The sequence below is a fragment of the Cottoperca gobio genome, chromosome 5 (assembly GCF_900634415.1).
Source record: "Cottoperca gobio chromosome 5, fCotGob3.1, whole genome shotgun sequence".
NCBI classification, from domain to species: domain Eukaryota; kingdom Metazoa; phylum Chordata; class Actinopteri; order Perciformes; family Bovichtidae; genus Cottoperca; species Cottoperca gobio.
Genome location: NC_041359.1, coordinates 3461227 through 3483456, shown reverse-complemented (window position 1 = coordinate 3483456; position 22230 = coordinate 3461227). Strand labels below are relative to the sequence as shown.

The following is a 22230-nucleotide window of genomic DNA, read 5'->3' as shown; positions in this document are numbered from 1 at the left end:
TTTAACTAAATTAAACTGTATTGCTTTTAATAGGTTGTACTTTGTTTACAAGTCTTGACTGCTGAGTGAGTTTCATTGTAAGCCATCAGAGACTCATCCTGTGGCCTGATTACAGTGGGTGTGGCTAACACAGCTGTAGCCACCTAGGTAATTAAGTCTTAATTTAAGGAAACAGCATTTGTTGGAGTGGAAGCTCCAGCGGAAGAAGACTTGGAGGACAAAGACGAAGGAGTCTTCGTGAGGAGGATAAGTGGGGGGCACAGCCAACATCACTGGGCTAAGTATTTCGGTTTGCTTTCTCTTCCCTTTCCTTATTCAAATGTGTATATTTTCCATTCCCGTTCATGTCTCTTCTTGTAGATATTACAGGCCTCGCACATCTTTGCAACACTACCGTAACCGCTCTGCTTTTGTATATCCCACCCGCTCCTCTCATACCCAACACCTCGTCACAGGAGGCCTGTGGAACTGTCGGTCAGCCACTCGCTAGACTGAGTTCATCTCTGGCTACGCCTCCCATCAAGCCCTCGACTTCCTTGACCTCACTGAGACTTGGATCACACCTGATAACACTTCCACCCCTGCTGCTCTCTCCACAGCCTACTCCTTCTCCCACTCGCCCAGAGCCACTGACCGAGGAGGTGGCACTCGTCTGCTGATCTCTCCCAAATGGAGTTTTTCTCTTTATCCATTGCCACCCTTTACCCACTCATCATTCGAATGTCATGGCGTCACTGTAACAAAGCCGGTTACGTTAAACATTGTTGTTCTCTACCGTCCTCCAGGTGCTTTGGGGGAGTTTTTTTGGAGGAATTGGACGTTCTCCTGTGCAACATCCTTGAGAATGGCCCTCTGCTCGTACTTATCGGTGACGCCAACAGACTTACTATCTCTCACGTCTTATTTTGCTCTCTCCCTGTGTCTGTCCCCTCCTACTCACAAAGATGCCAACCACCTCGAAACAAAACTGTTCTTTGTATGTTGCACTTATACTGGTTTGGCTTATTTGTAGCTAAACGTATGTAAGTAGTGACACTTTGCAGAGCTCAGGAGTTCAACAGTCTTACGGCCTGTGTGATAAAACTGTCCCTGAGTCTGCTGGTCGTGGTGCGGATGCTGTGGTACCGTTTGTTGCTGGCGTGATGGGGGTCTTTAATGATCCTGTGTGCCTTCTTCCTGCACCGCTGGGTGGAGAGCTGCTCCATGGATGGTGGCCGCTTGCTGGTGATGTGCTGAGCATCTTTCCTGAGGTTTGCTCTGCAGGTTTACAATGTGTTTTACATAGTTATAATGCATATTTGTAGGAAGCCAGTATTTTACTAGCTACACACTTGTGAATACAACATTCTCGTTAATCAATGGGAATCTAAGGTTTATGGAGAAATGTATATCTTTCAGTTTTTGTTATGTATAGCTTTAAATTCAGTAGTAAGGTTTTTGTGTCAGCCTAATCCTTCATACATTTTTAGACCAAACAAATCAAGCAGTTGTATTTTCATTTAATTAATGGATGGCCACTTGGGGCACTGGAAGAAGGATTAAACACGCATGAAAAGACAATCCATCTGAAAGAATATGAGGTCTGTGATATATTTTTTTGTTTAACACAAAATGATTATGACATGTTGAACTTGTAATTTAAGTTGTATTGTTTGCATGTAAAGAAGTCTGTAACCTAAAACATTTTTCATTACATATTTCTGCGTTTGTGTAAAGCTTTCCTCAGGTGATCCAGACAGGCTGAACCAGGATGCTCAACATGAGACAGAACTGCACTCTTAACTTATTGGTTTACATTTATATGCATTACTATAAATTACTAAATACTTGATTGGGCACAGCTTGCTCTGTGAAATGACTGACACATCAGTGAAGTTTAGTGTCCCTCGACGCAAAAGGCCAAATTAAGTTTTTATCAAGCAACATTTCAGTTTAATTAACGCAAAGACTCTTTATCATTTATTCTTTTTGTCCCCACATATTGTCTGTGAGAAAAATGATTCTCTAAGGGAGAGAGCCGAACATGATTCTACATTGGCAGTAAGCTTTGACAACAGCTAAATAAGTGTAAAATGTATATTTTAATGTCGATGAACTGCGTACTGTACATTCATACTGTCTTTGTAGTACACATTTAAAACAATATTTAAATACAAAGTTGAATATCTACAGAACTTAAACACACAAACCTCTTTTATGAATAACGGCCACACGCTCTGCAATAATGTCTTGTGATTTTTGTTAGGGAGGGACAGGCCTGATGGACAACACTGTGCCTGTCATTTTCTCTTTCTCCGAAGGCAAAGAACAGCCAAGAGGAAAATGAATGTGATGGTTTTGTTTGGACATTTCTTTAAGACAAATGCAGAACATTCACTGAGAAACTTTACTTTGTATTGTGAAAAACAAAGCTTTGCACACTGAATAGTTTTGAAGCCCAGAGGACCTTTTTATATATTTGTGACGTTGCGACCTCTGAGAAAGTGTTGTGGTTATATTGTCAGGCTTACATAGTGTGGCAGAAAAATAAATACTCTATCAGCTGATCGAGTGCACCCATTTGCCACAGGTGCCTCACTATATGAACTTCACAATACTCGTGCCTGGGTCTTTGCCTGCGGTTGGGCTGGGCGATATGGACCAAAAATAATATTGCTGTATTTTTAGGCTTTTCGAATATCTTGTTTGGTATCAAACTACATCATTATACATCTGGTAGGCTATAACCTATAAATAGCAAAACAAATGCTTATGGCTTTGTAGACCATCACATGTAACTTAGCTTGCTAACCTTTATTTATTAAAATTAACATAACAAAAAAGTTGTTGAGATTCCATGAACATAACAGACTGCCAAGTCCTTCCATACCTTTATTTCATTCAAATCACACTATGAAAAAATATTTATTTAGTAATTTGTTTTTAATTTATATTCTACATTAGGGTTACATATCAATACAATACGATGACTCGGATCTAATTAAACATCTGTGTGTATCATTGGAGCAGGTGTTTGCGCATTTCAGTTCGGACCTCTGAAATGTTGACATTTGGGTGCCACCTCATCATCAGCTTCCCGTCCGGTCCCACCAGAAACTTTTCAAAGTTCCACTTGATGTCGCTGAACTTCACGGACCCCCAGAACATGGACACTGGACAAACATCTGTATGGCTTGATAAAATCAATTGTTGCAATTTACCACAATTGTATATTTATAAAAACGTAGAAGCATTTTTAAGATGTGTAGAAAAATCTCACTAACAGAAATCATTTGGCCTATCTAAGTTGTGCTTTAGCGTATTGTTTCAGGTTAACTTACCTTAAGTAACGTAAGATGGTACGAGTGTGAAGGCCATCGACCAGCAACAACAAGATCGCAGGGTAGCCGGTTTGGAACCAGAGCAGCCTAGCTTGTTAGCCTAGCTTGTTAGCCTAGCTTGTTAGCCTAGCATGTTAGCCTAGCTTGTTAGCCTAGCTTGTTAGCCTAGCTTGTTAGCCTAGCTTGTTAGCCTAGCTTGTTAGCCTAGCTTGTTAGCCTTAGATAGCTCGGTAGCTTCGAGCTCGGTGGGCGTGTTTCAGCAGCGAGGCCTGCCTCTTCTCCTCCTCTTTAGCCGGAGCTGCCCACTTTGGGCTAGAGTCCATGGCTAAAATCCTCTGTTGGTTCATCACTACATGCAGTTTATTTTAAATGACACAATGTCACTGGATCCATTATTATTGTAAGAAATATTTATTAATGCAGTTTTAAGCTTTTGTTGGGCTGCTTTTCAGATTCCTATATGAATTCAGTTTAGTTTGCAACTAGGTCAGGGACAGGAAGGAAAAGGGAACAAAGGAATAAAGGAGGGAGAAAACATCTCACAAACTCTTAAAATTAGTTTCTGATGAATTGAGGAAGGATCAGCTTCAAACTAGCCATTAAATTGAATAATATTATTTTCTGTTCTACAGCTTTAGGAGGGAAATATCACACTGTCTGATCGAAGGAAATCTTTAGCTTTTAAAAGGCAGAACTGTTACTGTTGAAAGACAATACAGTAGTCTCTTTGTCCGATAGTAACCTCTGGTCACAACAGTTGTCAGCTACTGTTATTGCATTCCAGCCTGTGGGCACATTTCATTTCTAAAAGGAAACTCCCTTCTTCCCTCCGTCTTCCTGAATACCGAGGAGGTGGAGTTGCGGCCATATTTGACTCAAACCTCTTGATCAATCCTTTATGTTTTATATTTATTCTTCAGACGCCTGCCTCAGCTCCAGTTTATGAATCAAAACAACACGGGACAAATCAGATGAGCAGCTTTTTCTGACTGCATCATTCCAGATTAGCAACGCTATTAAAGAGCATAGCAGGAAAAGGAGGAAACACAGATTTTTGCTTTGAAGCCAGTCCCAGTTTCCTCCGGGTGCTCCCTCCTAGCCAAACACAACTGGAAAGATACAACAGCCAGAAATTGAAGCTTGATCTACCTGTAGGTAGGGCTGCAGCTTTCTCTCTGCTTTCTATAGTATTAGACGAAGAGATATTGCCCCATACTGCAGCAGTCAGATCAGTTTTGGAGAGGATTGAAACCGGCATGCAGCATCTTTTGATTCAGACTCACTGGAGTGGCCTTAAGGTGGTTATCCTGCCTCTGAGCTGTAATCCCTGCTGTCATTTGTCGTTGTCATTTTAATAGAAGTCACTGGATAAATTAGTAGAGAGAAGGTGACAAGAGACTCAATTAAAGGAGAGTAGCCTGGTAATTTTGTCACCCGCTTTGAATGTTATTAGTTGTCATCGGATGTATAGATTTGAGGTGATGTGGCCCGACTCTACCGATTGGCTGGATCGCCACAGGGAAGTTAAAAATGCTTAGGCAGCTACCTCTGTTCTAGTGGCCATAGAAATTATGACGGGATCAAAGAAGGAAGTCAGGTGACGTAATTATAAAGAGTCTGTATACGGAGGAAACACAGGACTTTCACCCAGGAGACACGTTAACGTTAACTTACGTAGAAACATACTTATTTTAACCCAAACCCTTATCCAGCATTCTCTTAAATTTCTCTAATATTTTCTCTTATCTGTTAAGAGAAGAAAATAAGAGAAACGAAATCCAGATGTACCAAACATTACCATCAGACTAAATTTAACCATCCAAATCTGTTCTTCCCCAGGTGTGCTGAATGATGAATCCCTCTTGAACATAAATTAAATGTATGTGGCTGATTGTTTATTATTAGCATAGGTAACAACCTCTAAACCAGGGGTGTCAAAAATGCGGCCCGGGGGCCAAAACCAGCCCGCCAGATGGTCCAATCCGGCCCGCGGGATGACTTTACAAAGTGTAAAAATTAGTTGATTTGCTTTATTGTTCAGTTCCAGATACCTGTGACGAAATGTGTTGTGCCTTTGTAGATACACTGTGAACTGTAAGTTGTAATGCACATGTGTAAATGATAAACTGATACTTTTGTTGAAATTGCACCTTTTCTTCTTAAGAAATTTCAGGTTGTTCATAATGTTTTGTAAAAAGATCAAAGTTGAACATTTTCAGAATGTACTTGTACTTTCTTGCACTAAAACCAAGGGAAACATTTGGAGTTGTCGTTATTTATAGGTTATTATTCTGTGATTTTACTGGTCCGGCCCACTTGAGATCAAATTGTGCTGTATGTGGCCCCTGAACTAAAATGAGTTTGACACCCCTGCACTAAACACTATTCAAGGACAGGGGTTGTTCCGTGTGCAAATACTCTTTGTTTGCTAACATGTTGTAACCATATTAACTTTATAAGGCCATAATGTCAAACATGTTGTAATTCAACCATTAAAGCAACTTGTAGTGTTGTTGTCAAATAAGGGTAGTGGAATAAGAAGAACAAAGGTTGCTTCGGAAACGTATTAAACGTATTAAAGTAAAAGCATAAAGTCACAGAAATGTAAATACTTAAGTATGGTATTGTCTAAGAATTGTACTTAAAGCTGGATTAATATTTTTTTGGACAGCAGAACAAGCTGAAAGCACGTCATTTACACTGTTATCAAGTTGGGAAAATGTCAGCAAACTATAACAGACAGACACGAAGCAAAATTTGCATTCATATAAAGTCTTACCCCAAGCCAGTTGGTGAATAGGAGTTAATATTCACTCTCATTATTGCACCAACTCCAAAATATCTGTGTCTTTTTTCTGCTAAATGCTCAGTATGTTCACCAGCTATACACACACTTTGTCTTGTTGTTTTGTGGGTTTTTTTGGAACCAGAAGTGACACGAGAGGGTGGAGCTAAGTACAACTGAACACACAAGGGATAAAGCTCCAAGATGAAAACACGGACAATACCCAGACCGGACAACACCGTGCTCGAGACTTGTCAATCACAAGGAAGCCACGCCCTAAAACAAAAAATAACAGTTTTTATCTTCTCATACTTGCAATTACTGTGATTCCCATTATGTCCTCTTAACTGCAGTGACAGTTATTTTCAGTTAGCAAATGACAACGAAGCTAAGGATTTATCATTTTAAATTTTAGCTTTTTATTTTTGCAAATAGGAAAATAGCAAATCTGGTATTCAAAAAATAATAAAAATAAAGCCTCTGTTCAACCATATACACAGGCAGGACTGAGAGAGAAACGAGAGAGAGAGAGAATTGGATGATGATTAGAGAATACAGGTCTGGATGTAGGTCAGTAGAAGCAGCCTGGGGAGGCTCAGACACAAAGACAGCACTGGTTCAGACAGATAAACACGTCTGCCCGTCTGTCTGCTTTGAATGGGTTTCTACATTACTAAGCAAGATTGTTTTTAAAAAGAGTGAAACCTAATGTATCCGTTATGAAAAACAACAGAGATATGAGGATGATTGCTGTGTAAATGTGCACTGCTACATGCAGGAAGTGCTCTACTTTTGAGTGTATCCAAAAGCACTAATGTTGCTTGAGTTTAGTTAAGATTGCCAGGAGCCTACGGTTTGTTCCTGCTGCTTCAACAGAGACGATCCAGTCATGTGAAGCGTTTTGATTTCAGTTATACAGTCTCCCATGTGAAGCACTGGTAGGTTAACAAGCACCGACACTTTTAAAGAACAAATGATAAGAGTGACTGTATTGCACAGTGCAGTTTAACCTTCCTCAAAAGAAAAAATTGTTTTGGCATTTTATGGCTTCAATGAATACATGTAATGGAACTGCCAAAAGAGCACAATGACTGTTTCTCACTTTCCACTAACACAAGTGCACTTGAGACCAGCAGACTCTGCTTAATGGTTTGCAAATGGGTAGAGTGAGACTCCAAATCCCAGACCATAATCAGTCTGACATTCCACAGATTGATCACGCTACAATCAAACTCACATAAAAGACCAAACACCTGTCCAGAAACACAACTGAATAGCTTAATGCACTGATTGAAAATCACATCTATATAAAGGCTACAAGCTGTACATGTTTTCTTTGTCCTTTATGCTCAGTACACATTATATTGAGTATGCTAATACAGATGATTTAGTAGATGTTAGCTGCATATCCAGCTGTTTAAACTATTACCTTTTCTTGCTGCTAAAACCAACAGAGAAATGTATTACAGTAACTCCTACTGTAAATTAGGAAGAGCAGTGTTTCACATTACTTTTGCCCCATTGAGCCAGAATATAACATAGTCATTTTCTAAGCCACATAAGTCGGCTGCACAATGATTGCAAAAGTATTTCAGAGAACAAAGAGCTTATAAACTGTCAAGCACCGAGGGTGTCGTCTTCATTCTCTCTCAGGGCCATAACAGGGTTTTCTGGTTTGGCAAACCCCCAGTTCCGAATCACAGTTAAATAAGAGCAGTCATATGATAACAGTAGGATCAAGTGAGGTGGTTTTGTGATATGGACAAAGGCATCAATAGAGATGAGGGTATACTGGGGCTGAGAAAAGGCATACGGGTCAAAACAGGGTGGATTATGATTGGACGATTGCAATGAAGAATGTTCCTCAGTTGGCTGAAATTGTGAGCAAAGCAACAAGTTTAGTCGCACAAAAACCATGTCTCCTAATATCAGGAGTCATACCGTTCATTCAGCATGAACTGGAACTTTGAAAATCTAAAAAGAATTTAGAGAATATTCTACAGCTTTTATCAGAATTCCACCCTACACTGATGGCTGACACATTTACATGTCTATATAATTAGGACACATGAAATATATGTGACGTAAATGTTTGTTGTCGCAGCGTACAAAAACGTTGGGAAGCTTAATCCATGTGGACCCTGAAGTTCGGTTTTGAGAAAGGACAATCCCGAAAGCAGAAAGGGGATTATAGAATTACAGACACTACTATTGCTGGTTACCACCCGACTTCCAACAGCACCTGGTAGGTAGCTTGCTAGTGCAAGCAGTGGTTGCAAGAGGGGCCTCTGTAAGACTGTCTCCTGTTATGTGTTTTGTATTCTGTGTGTGAAGGCAATCCAATTTCAGCTGAGTTTTTCCTGAGGTGGCTGCTCAGTATAAGGTGAGCTGCTCAAAAGGAACAGTGAAAGATAAAAAGCAGGGAGGAGAGAGAGGAAGGCAAATATGAGGGGGAAACAGCGGCCAGCTCTCACAATTCTTCGGAAAGTTCTGCTTGTGAAGCACCAAAAGTCCTGAGGGAGACCCGGACCCCCCCTGGTCAAAGCCAGGCTGAGTGGGTGCAGGGCAGGGTTTAGGCCAGCTAAAGGGTGTCACACAGTGGCTTTGATAATCCTGCTGGGCCTGGAGCTGCGGTGGACCTTTGTGTGTTTGGATAAGTGGTCGCTGCGGGCAAACTTCTTCTCGCACAGTGAGCACTCGTACGGTTTGATGCCAGAGTGAGAGCGGCGGTGACGAGACAGTTCATCAGATCGGGAGAACCTGTCGACACAAGAGCAGGCGGGTGGAGTAAGGAACACAGCAACAAAGAGAGATACACCACGTGTTTCAAAATGAGCCCACTGGCTAAATTATCTCTTGATAGTGAGAACAGCAAAATTGTTTATGTCCCCTGCAAGAGCTTATCTGGTGTTCAAAGGCTTAGCGAGGAGTGAATACTGCTCTGGACCGATGTTAAATTTTACACACATCCTAGACCACTCGTGAACACTTAGAACAGGGGTGTCAAACATGCGGGCCAAAACCGGCCCGCCAGAGGGTCTGTTACGGCCCTGCGGGATGAGTTTGCAAAGTGTAAAAATTAATTGTTTTGATCATAAAGAAAAAGACTTTGTAGATACACTGTGATCAGTAAGTTGTAATGCACATGTGTAAATTATAAACTAATAATATTGTTGAAATTGCACCTTTTTTGTTTAAGAAATTTCAGGTTGTTCATAATGTTTTGTAAAAATGTACGAATGTACATGTACTTTCTTGCACTAAAACGAAGGGAAACATTTGGAGTTGTCGTTATTTATTGGTTATTATGCTGTGATTTTACTGGTCCGGCCCACCTGAGATAAAATTGTGCTGTGTTTACGGTAAGCACGTAATTTCCAGTTGTTAATGTTTCTGTGTTGCTGGTAGCATACTTCGGCAGCTCCAGCTTGACCCAGTTAATGTTGTTATATTCTTGATCACATCAGCTAATTACCTGTCATCTATCTAAACCTATACTTGTACTTCCTAAGCACTTACAACTCTCTCCTTATCCTCCTTCTCTTAGCGACTCTCGCTAAATCCTCAATTCTTTACGCTCGTTTCGGCTCTGCTAACGTTAGCTGCTGCAGTTCGGCAGCTAGCGATGGCATCTTCCTCTTCCTGTTATGCTCTCTCCTGCTCGGTGTGTTTCATGTTTAGCTATTGCTCTGCCTCCTTTAGTGATAATGGTACGTGTATTAAATGTAGTATATACGTAGGGTTGGAGGCGAGTTTTAGAGGGATAGATGAGCAGCTCCGCACCAAGGTTAGTCAGCGGTTAGCAACTGTAGCTGTTAGCAAGCCCCCTATAGCCGGTGCAGGCCGACTAGTGGTATCTCCTGTTAGCGGGGCCCGAGCAGCCGGGAGACTGGGTGACTGTCCGAAAGAAGTGTTATCAGAAGCCCACGGTTCACCACCAACCGCTTGCTGTTTCTAACAGGTTCTCCCCACTCAGTGACACACCAGCTGAGAAGCCAACTCTAGTTATCGGTAGCTCAATTTTGAGATACGTTCATTTTGAGACACCAGCGACGACAGTCACGTGCATTCCTGGGGCCAGAGCGGGCAACATAGAAGCACATTTGAAACTGCTGGCTAAGGCTAAACGTAAATACAGTAAGATTGTTATTCACGTCGGCGGTAATGACACGCGATTGCGTCAATCGGAGTGTACTAAAGTTAATGTGGAGTCGGTGTGTACATTTGCCAAAACAATGTCGGACTCCGTAGTTTTCTCTGGTCCTCTGCCAAATCTTTTGAATGATGACATGTTTAGCCGCATGTCATCATTCCGTCGCTGGCTCTCATGGTGGTTTCCAGATCATGCTGTGGGCTTCGTAGACAATTGGCGGACTTTCTGGGGAAGACCTGGTCTGATTAGGAGTGACGGCATCCATCCTATTTTGGATGGAGCAGATCTCATATCCAATAATATTACAAAGTTTATTAGTGGACCTAATCCATGACAACCCAGAGTTGAGACCAGGAGAAAGAGTTGCAATCTTACACACTTCTCTGTGCTTCTTTCCGGGCAGTCACCCACTCAAATCCCCATAGTGACTGTGTCTGCCCCACGACCACTGAAATTAATCAAATCTATGGTTAACAGAAGAGGAGTTATACATGAAAACCTAATTAAAATAAACACCACCGCTGCAAAAGTGCAACTAAATTGAAAAATGAAATGTGGGCTCTTAAACATCAGATCTTTATCAACGAAAGCTGGATTGGTAAATGATTTAATATCAGATAATAAGATTGATTTATTTTGTCTCACTGAAACCTGGCAGAGACATGAAGAATACGTCAGTCTAAATGAATCTACTCCACCTGTTCATATTAATACTCACGTTCCTCGAGGTACTGGCCGAGGAGGTGGAGTTGCGGCCATATTTGACTCAAACCTCTTGATCAATCCTAAACCTAAACTAAACTATAACTCTTTTAAAAGCCTTGTTCTTACGCTCTCAAACCCAACATGGAAAACAATAAAGCCAGTTTTATTTGTTACTGTGTACTGCCCTCCTGGTCCGTATTCTGCATTTCTATCTGAATTCTCAGAATTTTTATCAAGTTTAGTCCTTAAAACAGATAAAGTAATTATTGTAGGTGACTTTAATATTTATGTGGATGTTGATAGTGATAGCCTTAATAATGCATTTATCTCAATATTAGATTCAATTGGGTTCAGTCAGAGTGTACATGAACCAACTCACTGTTTAAACCACACTCTGGACCTTGTTCTGGGATATGGTGTTGAAATTGAAAGTTTATTAGTGTGTCCACATAATCCTCTTTTATCAGACCATTTTTTGATAACTTTTGAAGTTCTGTTACTGGACTACAAGCCAGTAGGCAAAATATCCTACGCTCGATGTCTATCTGAAAGTGCTGTGACTAAATTTAAGGAAGTGATTCCATCAGCACTTAATTCAATACCAGGACTCAATATCAATATAATGGAGGATTCCAATGCTAACTTTAGTCCCTCCCAAATTAATCATCTTGTTGATAGCGCTGCAGCCTCACTGCGAATAACACTCGACTCTGTCGCTCCTCTAAAGAAGAAGATCATAAAACAGAAAAAGAAAGCTCCATGGCTTAATTTACAAATCCTCAAACTAAAACAAAAGTCGAGAAATCTTGAAAGTAAATGGCGTTCCACTAAATTGGAAGAATCTCGTTTAGTCTGGTTAGATCATCTTAAAACGTATAAGAAGGCTCTCCATAATGCCAGAGCAGCTTATTACTCTTCCTTAATAGAAGAAAATAAGAACAACCCCAGGTTTCTTTTCAGCACTGTAGCCAGGCTGACAGAGAGCCACAGCTCTACAGAGCCTTCTATTCCTATATCTCTCAGTAGTGACGACTTCATGAGTTTCTTTAACGATAAAATTATAATTATTAGAGACAAAATTAATCTCCTCCTGCCCTCAATTGGTAATGACTTAACTTCAACCATTTTAAAAACATTAGCAACTCCTGAAATATATTTAGACTGTTTTACTCCAATCAACCTTAACCAACTTACTTCAACAATCTCATCGTCTAAGCTATCAACCTGTCTTTTAGACCCGATTCCAACTAAACTGTTTAAAGAAGTTTTACCCTTAATTAACACCTCGTTATTAAATATGATCAACCTGTCTATTATCTGGCTACGTACCACAATCCTTTAAAGTAGCTGTAATAAACCACTTCTTAAAAAGCCTGGTCTTGATCCAGAGGTTTTAGCCAACTATAAACCGATAATCTAACCTTCCCTTTCTTGCTAAGATCCTTGAGATCAGCAGTTGTATGATTTTTTATATAATAATAGTTTATTTGAGGTTTTTCAATCTGGATTTAGAGTTCATCATAGCACAGAGACGGCACTGGTGAAAGTTACCAATGACCTTCTATTGGCATCAGACAAAGGACTTGTCTCTGTTCTTGTCTTGTTAGACCTCAGTGCTGCTTTCGACACTGTTAATCATGACATTCTACTACAGAGACTGGAACATTGTGTTGGCATAAAAGGAACCGTACTAAGCTAGTTCAAGTCCTATTTATCTGAGCGATCTCAATTTGTACTTGTTAACGATAAATCCTCCATGACAGCCAAAGTCAGTCTTGGAGTTCCGCAGGGTTCTGTACTTGGACCGATTCTATTCACCTTATATATGCTTCCTTTGGGCAATATTATAAGGAACCACTCTATAAACTTTCATTGTTATGCGGATGATACCCAATTATATCTATCAATTAAACCAGATGAAACCAATCAATTGGCTAAACTTCAAGCATGCCTTAAGGACATAAAAACTTGGATGTCTAGCAACTTTATGATGTTAAACACAGACAAAACTGAAGTTATTATACTTGGTCCTAAACGCCTTCCGAAACGCATTTTCTAATGACATAGAAGCTCTGGATGGCATTAATTTGGCCTCCAGCACCACTGTAAGGAATCTTGGTGTCTTCTTTGATCAGGATCTGTCTTTTAACTCCCACATAAAACAAATCTCAAGGACTGCCTTCTTTCATCTACGTAACATTGCAAAAATAAGACACATCCTGTCTCAAAATGATGCAGAAAAACTAGTCCATGATTTGGTACTTCAAGGCTGGATTACTGCAACTCATTGTTATCAGGTTGTCCCAAAAAGTCGCTTAAGACTCTTCAGTTGATCCAAAATGCAGCGGCACGTGTATTGACAAGAAAAAGGAAACGGGATCATATTACTCCTGTATTAGCTGCTCTGCACTGGCTCCCGGTAAAATACAGATAGAATTCAAAATCCTTCTCCTGACTTACAAAGCAATTAATGGTCAGGCTCCAGCATATCTTAAAGATTTCATAGTACCTTATAAACTAACTAGAGCATTGCGCTCCCAGACTGCAGGGTTACTTGTAGTTCCTAGAGTCTCTAAGAGTACAATGGAAGCCAGAGCCTTCAGCTATCAAGCTCCTCTCGAGTGGAACCAGCTTCCAGTTTCTGTTCGGGAGGCAGACACCCTCTCCACATTTAAGAGTAGGCTAAAGACTTTCCTTTTTGATAAAGCTTATAGTTAGGGCTGGCTCAGGTTTGTCCTGGATCAGCCCCTAGTTATGCTGCTATAGGCTTAGACTACCGAGGGGGACACCTCCCTGCTCTCTTCCTTCTCTTCCTCTCTCCTCCCCTCCCACTCTTCTTCTCCCTCTCTATCTGTATGCATTTATGTAAATGTACAGTATATCTCAAAAGTGAGTACACCCTTTAGATTTTTGCAAATATTCTGTTATATCCTTTCAGGGGATAACATTATCCTACTGAAACTTTGATATAACTTAAAGTAGTCAGTGTGCTGCTTGAATAACAGTATAGATTTATTGTCCTTTGAAAATTACTCAGTACACAGCTGTTAATGTCTAAACAGCTGGCAACAAAAGTGAGTACACCCCATAGTGAACATGTCTAAATTGTGCCCAAAGTGTCAATATTTTGTGTGACCACCATTGTTATCTAGCACTGCTTTAACCCTCCTGGGCATGGAATTCACCAGAGCTGCACAGGTTGCTTCTGGAATCTTCTTCCACTCCTCCACGACGACATCACGGAGCGCACGGATGTTGGACACCTTGCACTCCTCCACCTTCCTCTTGAGGATGCCCCACATGTGCTCAATTGGGTTTAGGTCTGGAGACATACTTGGCCAGTCCATCACCTTAACCTTCAGCTTCTTCAGCAAGGCCGTTGTCATCTTGGAGGTGTGTTTAGGGTCATTATCATGTTGGAAAACTGCCCTACGGCCCAGTTTCCGAAGAGAGGGGATCATGCTCTGCTGCAGGATGTCACAGTATATATTGGAATTCATGTGTCCCTCAATGAAATGCAGCTCCCCAGTGCCGGCAGCACTCATGCAGCCCCAGATCATGATGCTGCCACCACCATGCTTGACTGTAGGCAAAACACATTTGTCTTGGTACTCCTCACCAGGGTGCCGCCACACACGCCGGACACCATCTGACCCAAACAGGTTTATTTTGGTCTCATCAGACCACAGGACATGGTTCCAGTAACTCATGTTCTTGGATTCATTGTCTTCAGCAAACTGTTTGCGGGCTTTCTTATGCATCGGTTTCAGAAGGGGCTTCTGTCTGGGGCGACGGCCATACAAACCGATTTGATGCAGTGTGCGGCGTATGGTCTGGGCACTGACAGGCTGACATCCCACTTCTGCAACCTCTGCAGCAATGCTGGAAGCACTCGCACGTCTATTTTTGGAAACCAACCTCTGGATATGACGCTGAGCACGTGGACTCAACTTCTTTGGTCGACCCTGGCGAGGCCTGTTCCGAGTGGAACCTGTCCTGGAAAACCGCTGTATGATCTTAGCCACTGTGCTGCAACTCATTTTCATGGTGTTGGCAATCTTCTTATAGCCAAGGCCATCTTTGTGAAGCGCAATAATCCTTTTTTTCAGCCGCTCAGAGAGTTCCTTGCCATGAGGTGCCATGTTGTCCAGCATTCAGAGAGAATTGTGCCCAAAACACCAAATTTAACAGCCCTGCTTATCATTTACACCTGAATCCTTGTAACACTAACGAGTCACATGACACCAGGGCGGGAAAACAACATCATTGGGCACAATTAGGACATGTTCACTATGGGGTGTACTCACTTTTGTTGCCAGCTGTTTAGACATTAACAGCTGTGTACTGAGTAATTTTCAAAGGACAATAAATCTATACTGTTATTCAAGCAGCACACTGACTACTTTAAGTTATATCAAAGTTTCAGTAGGATAATGTTATCCCCTGAAAGGATATAACAGAATATTTGCAAAAATCTAAAGGGTGTACTCACTTTTGAGATATACTGTATGTTACTAACTCATCATCTGGGGCATCATCCCTGGAGTTTCTGTGTCTCATGTGGCAGGTTGCCACTGATAAAGTTTACGCCTGGATCAGGAATCGTGGCTGCGCCTGCTGCCCTGGTCCTGCTGGACACTGGGAAGCCTTTTTGACATTTTCCTGGATTCATCCAAACTTTCTCTTTTTCAACACAACATAATTTTCTTTCAAATGTTGTATTTGTACTATGTTGTTTATCCTGTACATACGACATCTATTGCACGTCTGCCCGTCCTGGGAGAGAGATCCCTCCTCAGTTGCTCTCCCTGAGGCTTCTTCCATTTTTCCCCATTTAATTATGGGGTTTCTTTTAGGAAGTTTTTCCTTGTGCGATGCGAGGGTCTAAGAATAGAGGGTGTCGTAACCTGTACAGTCTGTAAAGCAAATGTGTCATTTGTGATGTTGGGCTATACAAATAAATTTGATTTTGATTTATGAACTAAAATGAGTTTGACACCCCTGACTTAGAATAATAATTTTATCCTAGTGATGACTGGTCCAGCTTTCACCAAGACTATTTTAATGCACTATATAGTTCCCTAAAATATCCCTGAATGGAATGAAAAAGTAGTGTTCATAGCATGTATACTTTGATGGGTGTGTCAGTTACAGCTACCAGACAGTACACCTGTCAGGATTAAATGCATGAAGTCTCTCAGGTGAAATCACAAAGCATCTAACTGTCTTGTCAAGGTCAAGGTCTGATTCACAAAAGATATTACGCTAATGATATTACAGCGCAAACATAACGTTTTGCAGCTTTTTTTCCTTGAATGATTGCAATTATCCATGTGGCAAAGCATAATGAATGCCTTTGTGTAGAGCTGGTCAATACATTTATTTTGTTTTGTACTTAAGATGTTGTATTAATTTAAAATAGAATTAGTTTTGAAATGTTTGAATCAAGTTTAAAGCAGTCGGTTTTCATTTTCATTTTTAAAGTTTGTATTACTATTCAGCCATCAAATGCTGGATAGTATTAGCAGATGAGTATGTTAGCATTAGGACAATCTTTCAAAACATTGGTCTGTTCCTGTAATTACATTAGTGTTGATGATGACTCAATGATTTATCAATTAGTTGACTGACCGAAAGTGAAGTCATTTATCAGGCAAAATATCACCGATTTCAGCTACACAAAGTGTTTTCTCTGCTTCTCTCTGTTTCATATAGTTGTAAAATTATTATCTTTTGGTTTCGGGCTTCTGTTCACATAAACAAATCATTTTCTGACATTTGACGGACTAAATCAGTGGTTTCCAACCTTTTTGGTCAGGTCTGAGGGAACAGCCCTGTCAGATGAACTCACAAACCCACTTGTGTATAACCCTATTCAGTATATAAAAGTGCATATTGTTAATGTAATTATTCATTTTGTTGAATTGCTTTTCATACAACTGAACTGTAAATGTTTAAGTTGGTTTGCTCAAAAATCATACTACTACTAGTTGGAGGGAAGCTGCTCCATTATTTTAGCTTATCATTTGAAGCGTTTGGTCATTACTTTTAGGTATTTATTTCTACCATGTATTCATTACTGTACCGGTTTAAACCTCTGTACTTGCTTGCTAACTAGTTTTCACGCACTGTTACATAACTGCCACATGTAGTGTTCAGGTGTTAAATTCAGAAGCAGAAGGGCTACAATGCTAACTCATTTCTGGCTTTTACTCATTCCTGCAGCACCCGAGTAACATTGGGTTTAATGCGAAATGCTTTGACACCGAATCCTCCGCCATCCTCTCGTCCCTGTGACACATGAAATCTGACTCATCTGCAGCTGCTGTGCAGAGCAGACACTTTATAATTGTTGTTTTTTTATTTGATGAACACGGGCGCTAATGGCCTGCATGAAAATGAACTCTATAATTTCTGTAACAATTTATATTAAAAAACAATATCATCAACAGTGTTTTCTGATAATCATTCATACTCATGAATCTGTTACTCCAAATGTACTTACTGTATTGTGTTTTATTACCTCACTTGTACCTGAAGCAACCCGACCCTCCAATGCAGCCCCTTGCATCAACCAGTGGGAAAATCTCCTCAAAACGTGGTGTATTCATTATATCTGGATCTTACACTTAGTATTTAGTACATGCCACATACCTCCAGCCACACTCAGGCCAGCTACATGTGTAGGGTTTCTCTCCCGTATGCCGGCGGAAGTGAGCTTTCAGGTGGCTGCTTTTGGTGTACATCTTCCCACAGCCTGGGTGGGAGCACTTATGGACCCTCTCTGTAGGCGGCAATCTAGTCACCCGGGGGGACACGGCCTTCAACAGACCATTGCCCTGGCCCCCAATCCCAGTCACACCCGTGATTTCTAGAGTCCTCATAGCAATGGGCAGAGGGGCAATCTTCACATACTTCTGGTCAGCTGACTTATCTCCACTGTTTAGTGATAACAAGGTGGTGGGGGTGGAGGGCACCTGCGGAGCCAATAGGGTGACATTTTGTCCTCTTGCACCCTGGAGGCCCATGACCAGATGAGTGAGCCAAATGCCACTTTGAGTCCCAGGCGGAGAGCCTGCTAGGGCCGGAGGCTGGGCCAGAGGTAGGGGCTGGAGCTGGAGAACCAGCGGAGCGCCCAGGAGTATCGGCGGGGTTCTGGTGGAAGGTGAGTGATTAACTTGGGCAGAAGGGGACGAGTCCTCTGGGCCGGAGCTGTTATGCTCGTTCTGAGGGGTCATTGGGCTTGAAGTGCAATGAGAGGCACTCGTCCCTATGTTACTGCAAGTCTCTGGGGAAGCATCTGGGGGCGCAGTGGAAGATGGAGAGCCACTGCATGGTAGAGGGGAGGCCTCCTCTTTTGGGACCAGAAGCCCTTCTTTGACCAGTTCCATCTTTTCCCTCAAGAACTCCTCTATTTCCTCCAGGGTTGGGGAGAACGGGGAAGAGGGATGGAAAGGGAATTCTGGCAGCTTAGGCTCCTGACTCGCATGTTCCTCCTCTTCCTCTGCTCCAGGAAAAATATAAAGACTCGCCCTCTCGTCTTCATCTTCGTCTTCCTCCTCCTCCTCATCATCTTCTTCCTCCCCAGGGCTGGAGCTGTGCATAGCCCCCAGTTCCCCAGCATCAGGGCTGTCGCAGGAGGCTGAGCTGCCCCCCTCGCTGCGGGCTCCGTCTCCCAGGCAGAGGGAGAACAGGCTGCCGCTGTCCCTGAACAGCTCATTCTCCAAACTCAGCGTTCTGCTGCCGAGAGACACCATTGATCCAGGCCAAATGCAGAGGAGAGGATGTTGAGGAAACACTATCCAGAAGTGGGATCACAAAAACCTGCAAAGATAACATTGAGATTTTAAAACCAGCAGAAATTAAAAGTGCATGACGAGCTATTTACCTAAATGCCCGGATTTTAAACTTTACAAGTACCTTTGTCAACACAAAACATACTTAAAAAAATAAAAGATTCTACTTAATGTGTGTGTATTATATAACTTGGTATTTACTTACTTGATGGGACAAACACAATGTCCCACTTTGATACAAATTAAAGTTATATTCTATTTTAAACTGTGAAGTAAATTACTCCTGATTGTATTAATCCACACTTGAAAGACTATCATATGTATTTGTCTACCTCAATCAATATGTATTTCTGCACTAAATGTATAACAAGCACACTATTGAATGTAAACACAATAGGTACACTTCTCTTTCAAGAGAACAGGACTACAACCATCACTTCCTGACTCTGCTCGCTAAGGAGTGTGACGGCGCCAACGGGGACCAATGAGGAGAAGGTTGCCTCCTTCTGTGTAGATATAGGAACATGTTTACGAGCCTTAGTACACACTCCTCGCGGAACCGCCAGACAGCAACCTGGGTTTGTTTAGAGATTCAGCCTGTGGACACGGCGATGTGATTTGTGTCCTCAGCTGAGAGTATTTTCCATGTTTGACTTATCACGTTAATAAATATATCGATGTAACTTGAAGATTGCTGTTTTGATTCGACATTCAAGCTCCGAGTTCTTCAACTTTTTCCTCAACAAAACCATAAATGATGGCTGGGTGATATGGTTGAAATTACACTGTGAATAAGGAAATGTGGCAATACCGATACAACGCAATACATTATAATATATCAAATGTTAGCAATCACCTACAAGATAGGATAATGATGTTGATGCAATTAATGGTGTTCCGCTGTTACACATTACAAAGCAAACCCTACACACGTGTAAAACCAGAACCTCAGATTCATTAATTTGGGGCCCTGGGATAAAACAATGGCTGTGGGGCCCCGACTGAACTGGCACCTCCAAGTTCTCATTAAGTTCAGTGCAACGACTAGCCTACTCAAACACTGAAAAAAAATACTTTATGGTAGTTTGATTAAATACAACTTTATCTGGAATTATTATAGTAAGGGCCCATCTTCAAGATATTGTTAAATAGTTGGTAATCATGCATTACCTGCATTTAGTTAATAGTGTACTAGTGGTGCATACAAATGTACAATTCATCTGATTACCAAATGCAATTGACATATAGAGAACCAGGGGCTTCTGTGGCCCTGAGACGCTGGGGCCCCAGGGCAGTTGCCCATTTAGCCAGTTCTGCCCTGTTGGCAATCCAGCCTTGAAGGGAACCAGCTCTACCCAGATGTATAGCTTCATTTTGACATTTGATATCCCATCTCTGAAAGATTTTGTTGTCAAATATAGAGCACCACTGAAGGAATATTCCCCCTGACCCTTCATATAATTAACTTTAAAAAAGAAGAAAGAAATAAAGGGCCATCTTCATCTGTGGGCCTCAATAATCATAAACATTATCTGGCCCTGAATTGGTACTATTGTTATTTAATTATAATATATATATATATATATATATATATATATATATATATATATATATATATATATAAAAAATTATATTAAACAGATATTCCTTTGGTTATGCTAATTTCAAGTGGATTCAAAGTTAATCTTTAGTCAGGTGGGTGACCCCCGACACTGTATCTACCCCTTCAGATCCGCAGACCTCACAATTGAAACCAAACTCTAAATAGAGCCGTTACAGTGGTGGGAAATCCCCACTGTAAAGGATGTGTGTTGCTGCTGTCAGACCATCAGGCACATGTTGCAGCAGGGCCTCATACTTTACACAGTGTACGAACACGGCGCTGGGTAAACACGGCCCGCACTGACTCGCCCATAACCGTGTGGCAAGGGAAACGAACCGTTTGCTGAGGGCTCACGAGCTCGAAAGCACGAGGACTATTTTCAAAAGGAAAGCGGTCGACAACATGGCAATTCGGCCTGAATGCAACTGCGACCGCATAGGAATCCATGAGTCTCAGGTTCGGCTGGGTCAAAAACTGTTCTATTTATACTCCGTCTCTCCGGATGAACCGAGCAGGAGCATCCAGGACATTTGGCTCGACCTACCGTGTATAGATCGGAGGAGGCTCGGTGGAGAAAAGCAGCTCCGTCGATAGGTTCTTATATTTTCCTCTTTTCTTTTTTCCTGCGTCGTGTTATTGTCGTAGCACACTCACATCCCGTCCTTGCCACGGGTCCATGTTGGCATTCCTTTTCCCAGCGTCACGTGACAGCATTGCTGCACAACTCGGAGGCACGGGTCCTGTTCCGCGTCTCTGATTGGCTGAGTGCGGCGGAGGCTCGCCCTAAAAGGAGCGCTCTGATTGGCTGCCGCTCAATAAATTCAGACTGCCATGTGTTGATGGAGATCACTATACAGCGACTAAACAAGATACAATATGGCCCATTGATGGGGTGGACAAAGTAATGGAAACAGTAACAGTTGACCTTTTTCCACCAGAACAGCTTCAGGACTCTTTGTCCTGCAACCTGCAAACAGAAGTTGCTCCTGACAAGAAACTGCAGGAAATCTACTGAAAACATTTCTGAAAACATCCTGCTTCTGAAAAAACTACTCTTGAATATACCATACAGACAGAGACTGCATATATCCAGTATCTACGCACATAGCCAGTGTAGATAGAAACCAGTTCTGGGTCTCAAACACAGAATTTTAGGCAATGCAGAGCATCCTGTTGGCTGAGGTCAGCATGTTGTCCACCTGTCTGAATGTAATCAGGTATGAAGAAAAAAAATTCAGAAATCAAAACTGGGCTTCAAGTATACAAGATAAAGTATAAATGATGCACGGTGCACCACCCATGTTTACTTTTTACATTTCTATGTTAATTAGTTAGCTAAATAAACTGTTATAAAACATTTTGCATAATCAGTTTTAATCTAACAGGCTGTGTATACATTCATTAACACTTAAATCTGCTTACATTACAAAAACCCTTTCAGACCATTCAGGTTTATATTAATCAGTTAATTAAATTCCCACAGACTAAACACCACACAGTGAACCTGAGGCCTTCAGGGGCTCTGAGGGTCTTGGGTTTGCCCTCTTGCAGTCCATTAACGTGTAGTTCCATTGTGATGCTGCAGCTATTTTGTGCTTCTTCGATTTGACTAACAACACTGGGTTTCCCACAAACCTCTACAACACACACAACAATCCTTTTGCTAAGGGCCTGTTTTATTTTATAAAATGCAATATTGCATTACATATTTTTAATATAATTGTTTATTGTAAAGGTGGAAACATCTTTATGGCATATTATGGCAAGAAATCTGTCAAACAAGATTCCTTCTTAATCCTGTGTCCTTGGTTATACGTTATTAGTTATTTATGTATCCCAGTTGAACAGTTACTACACACTCTGCTCTG

At 41.4% G+C, this 22230-nt stretch overlaps 1 protein-coding gene across 3 annotated transcripts; it reads right to left on the bottom strand.

Annotated features, from left to right (window-relative positions):
* Window positions 1-836: 836 nt before the first annotated feature.
* On the bottom strand, window positions 837-21104 carry LOC115008541 (Krueppel-like factor 15). Of its 3 annotated transcripts, none has more exons than XM_029432216.1 (3): window positions 20907-21104; window positions 17618-18787; window positions 837-1257 (listed from the first exon to the last, which is right to left on the bottom strand). In XM_029432216.1, the coding sequence occupies exons 2-3, from the start codon at window positions 18718-18720 to the stop codon at window positions 1047-1049; spliced, it is 1314 nt and encodes a 437-aa protein (XP_029288076.1). In that variant the 5' UTR covers window positions 18721-18787; window positions 20907-21104; the 3' UTR covers window positions 837-1046. The 3 variants fall into 3 exon arrangements, with proteins under 3 accessions (XP_029288076.1, XP_029288077.1, XP_029288078.1); XM_029432217.1 differs by lacking the exon at window positions 837-1257 and adding an exon at window positions 2949-3172; XM_029432218.1 differs by lacking the exon at window positions 837-1257 and adding an exon at window positions 5838-8865.
* Window positions 21105-22230: the final 1126 nt, after the last annotated feature.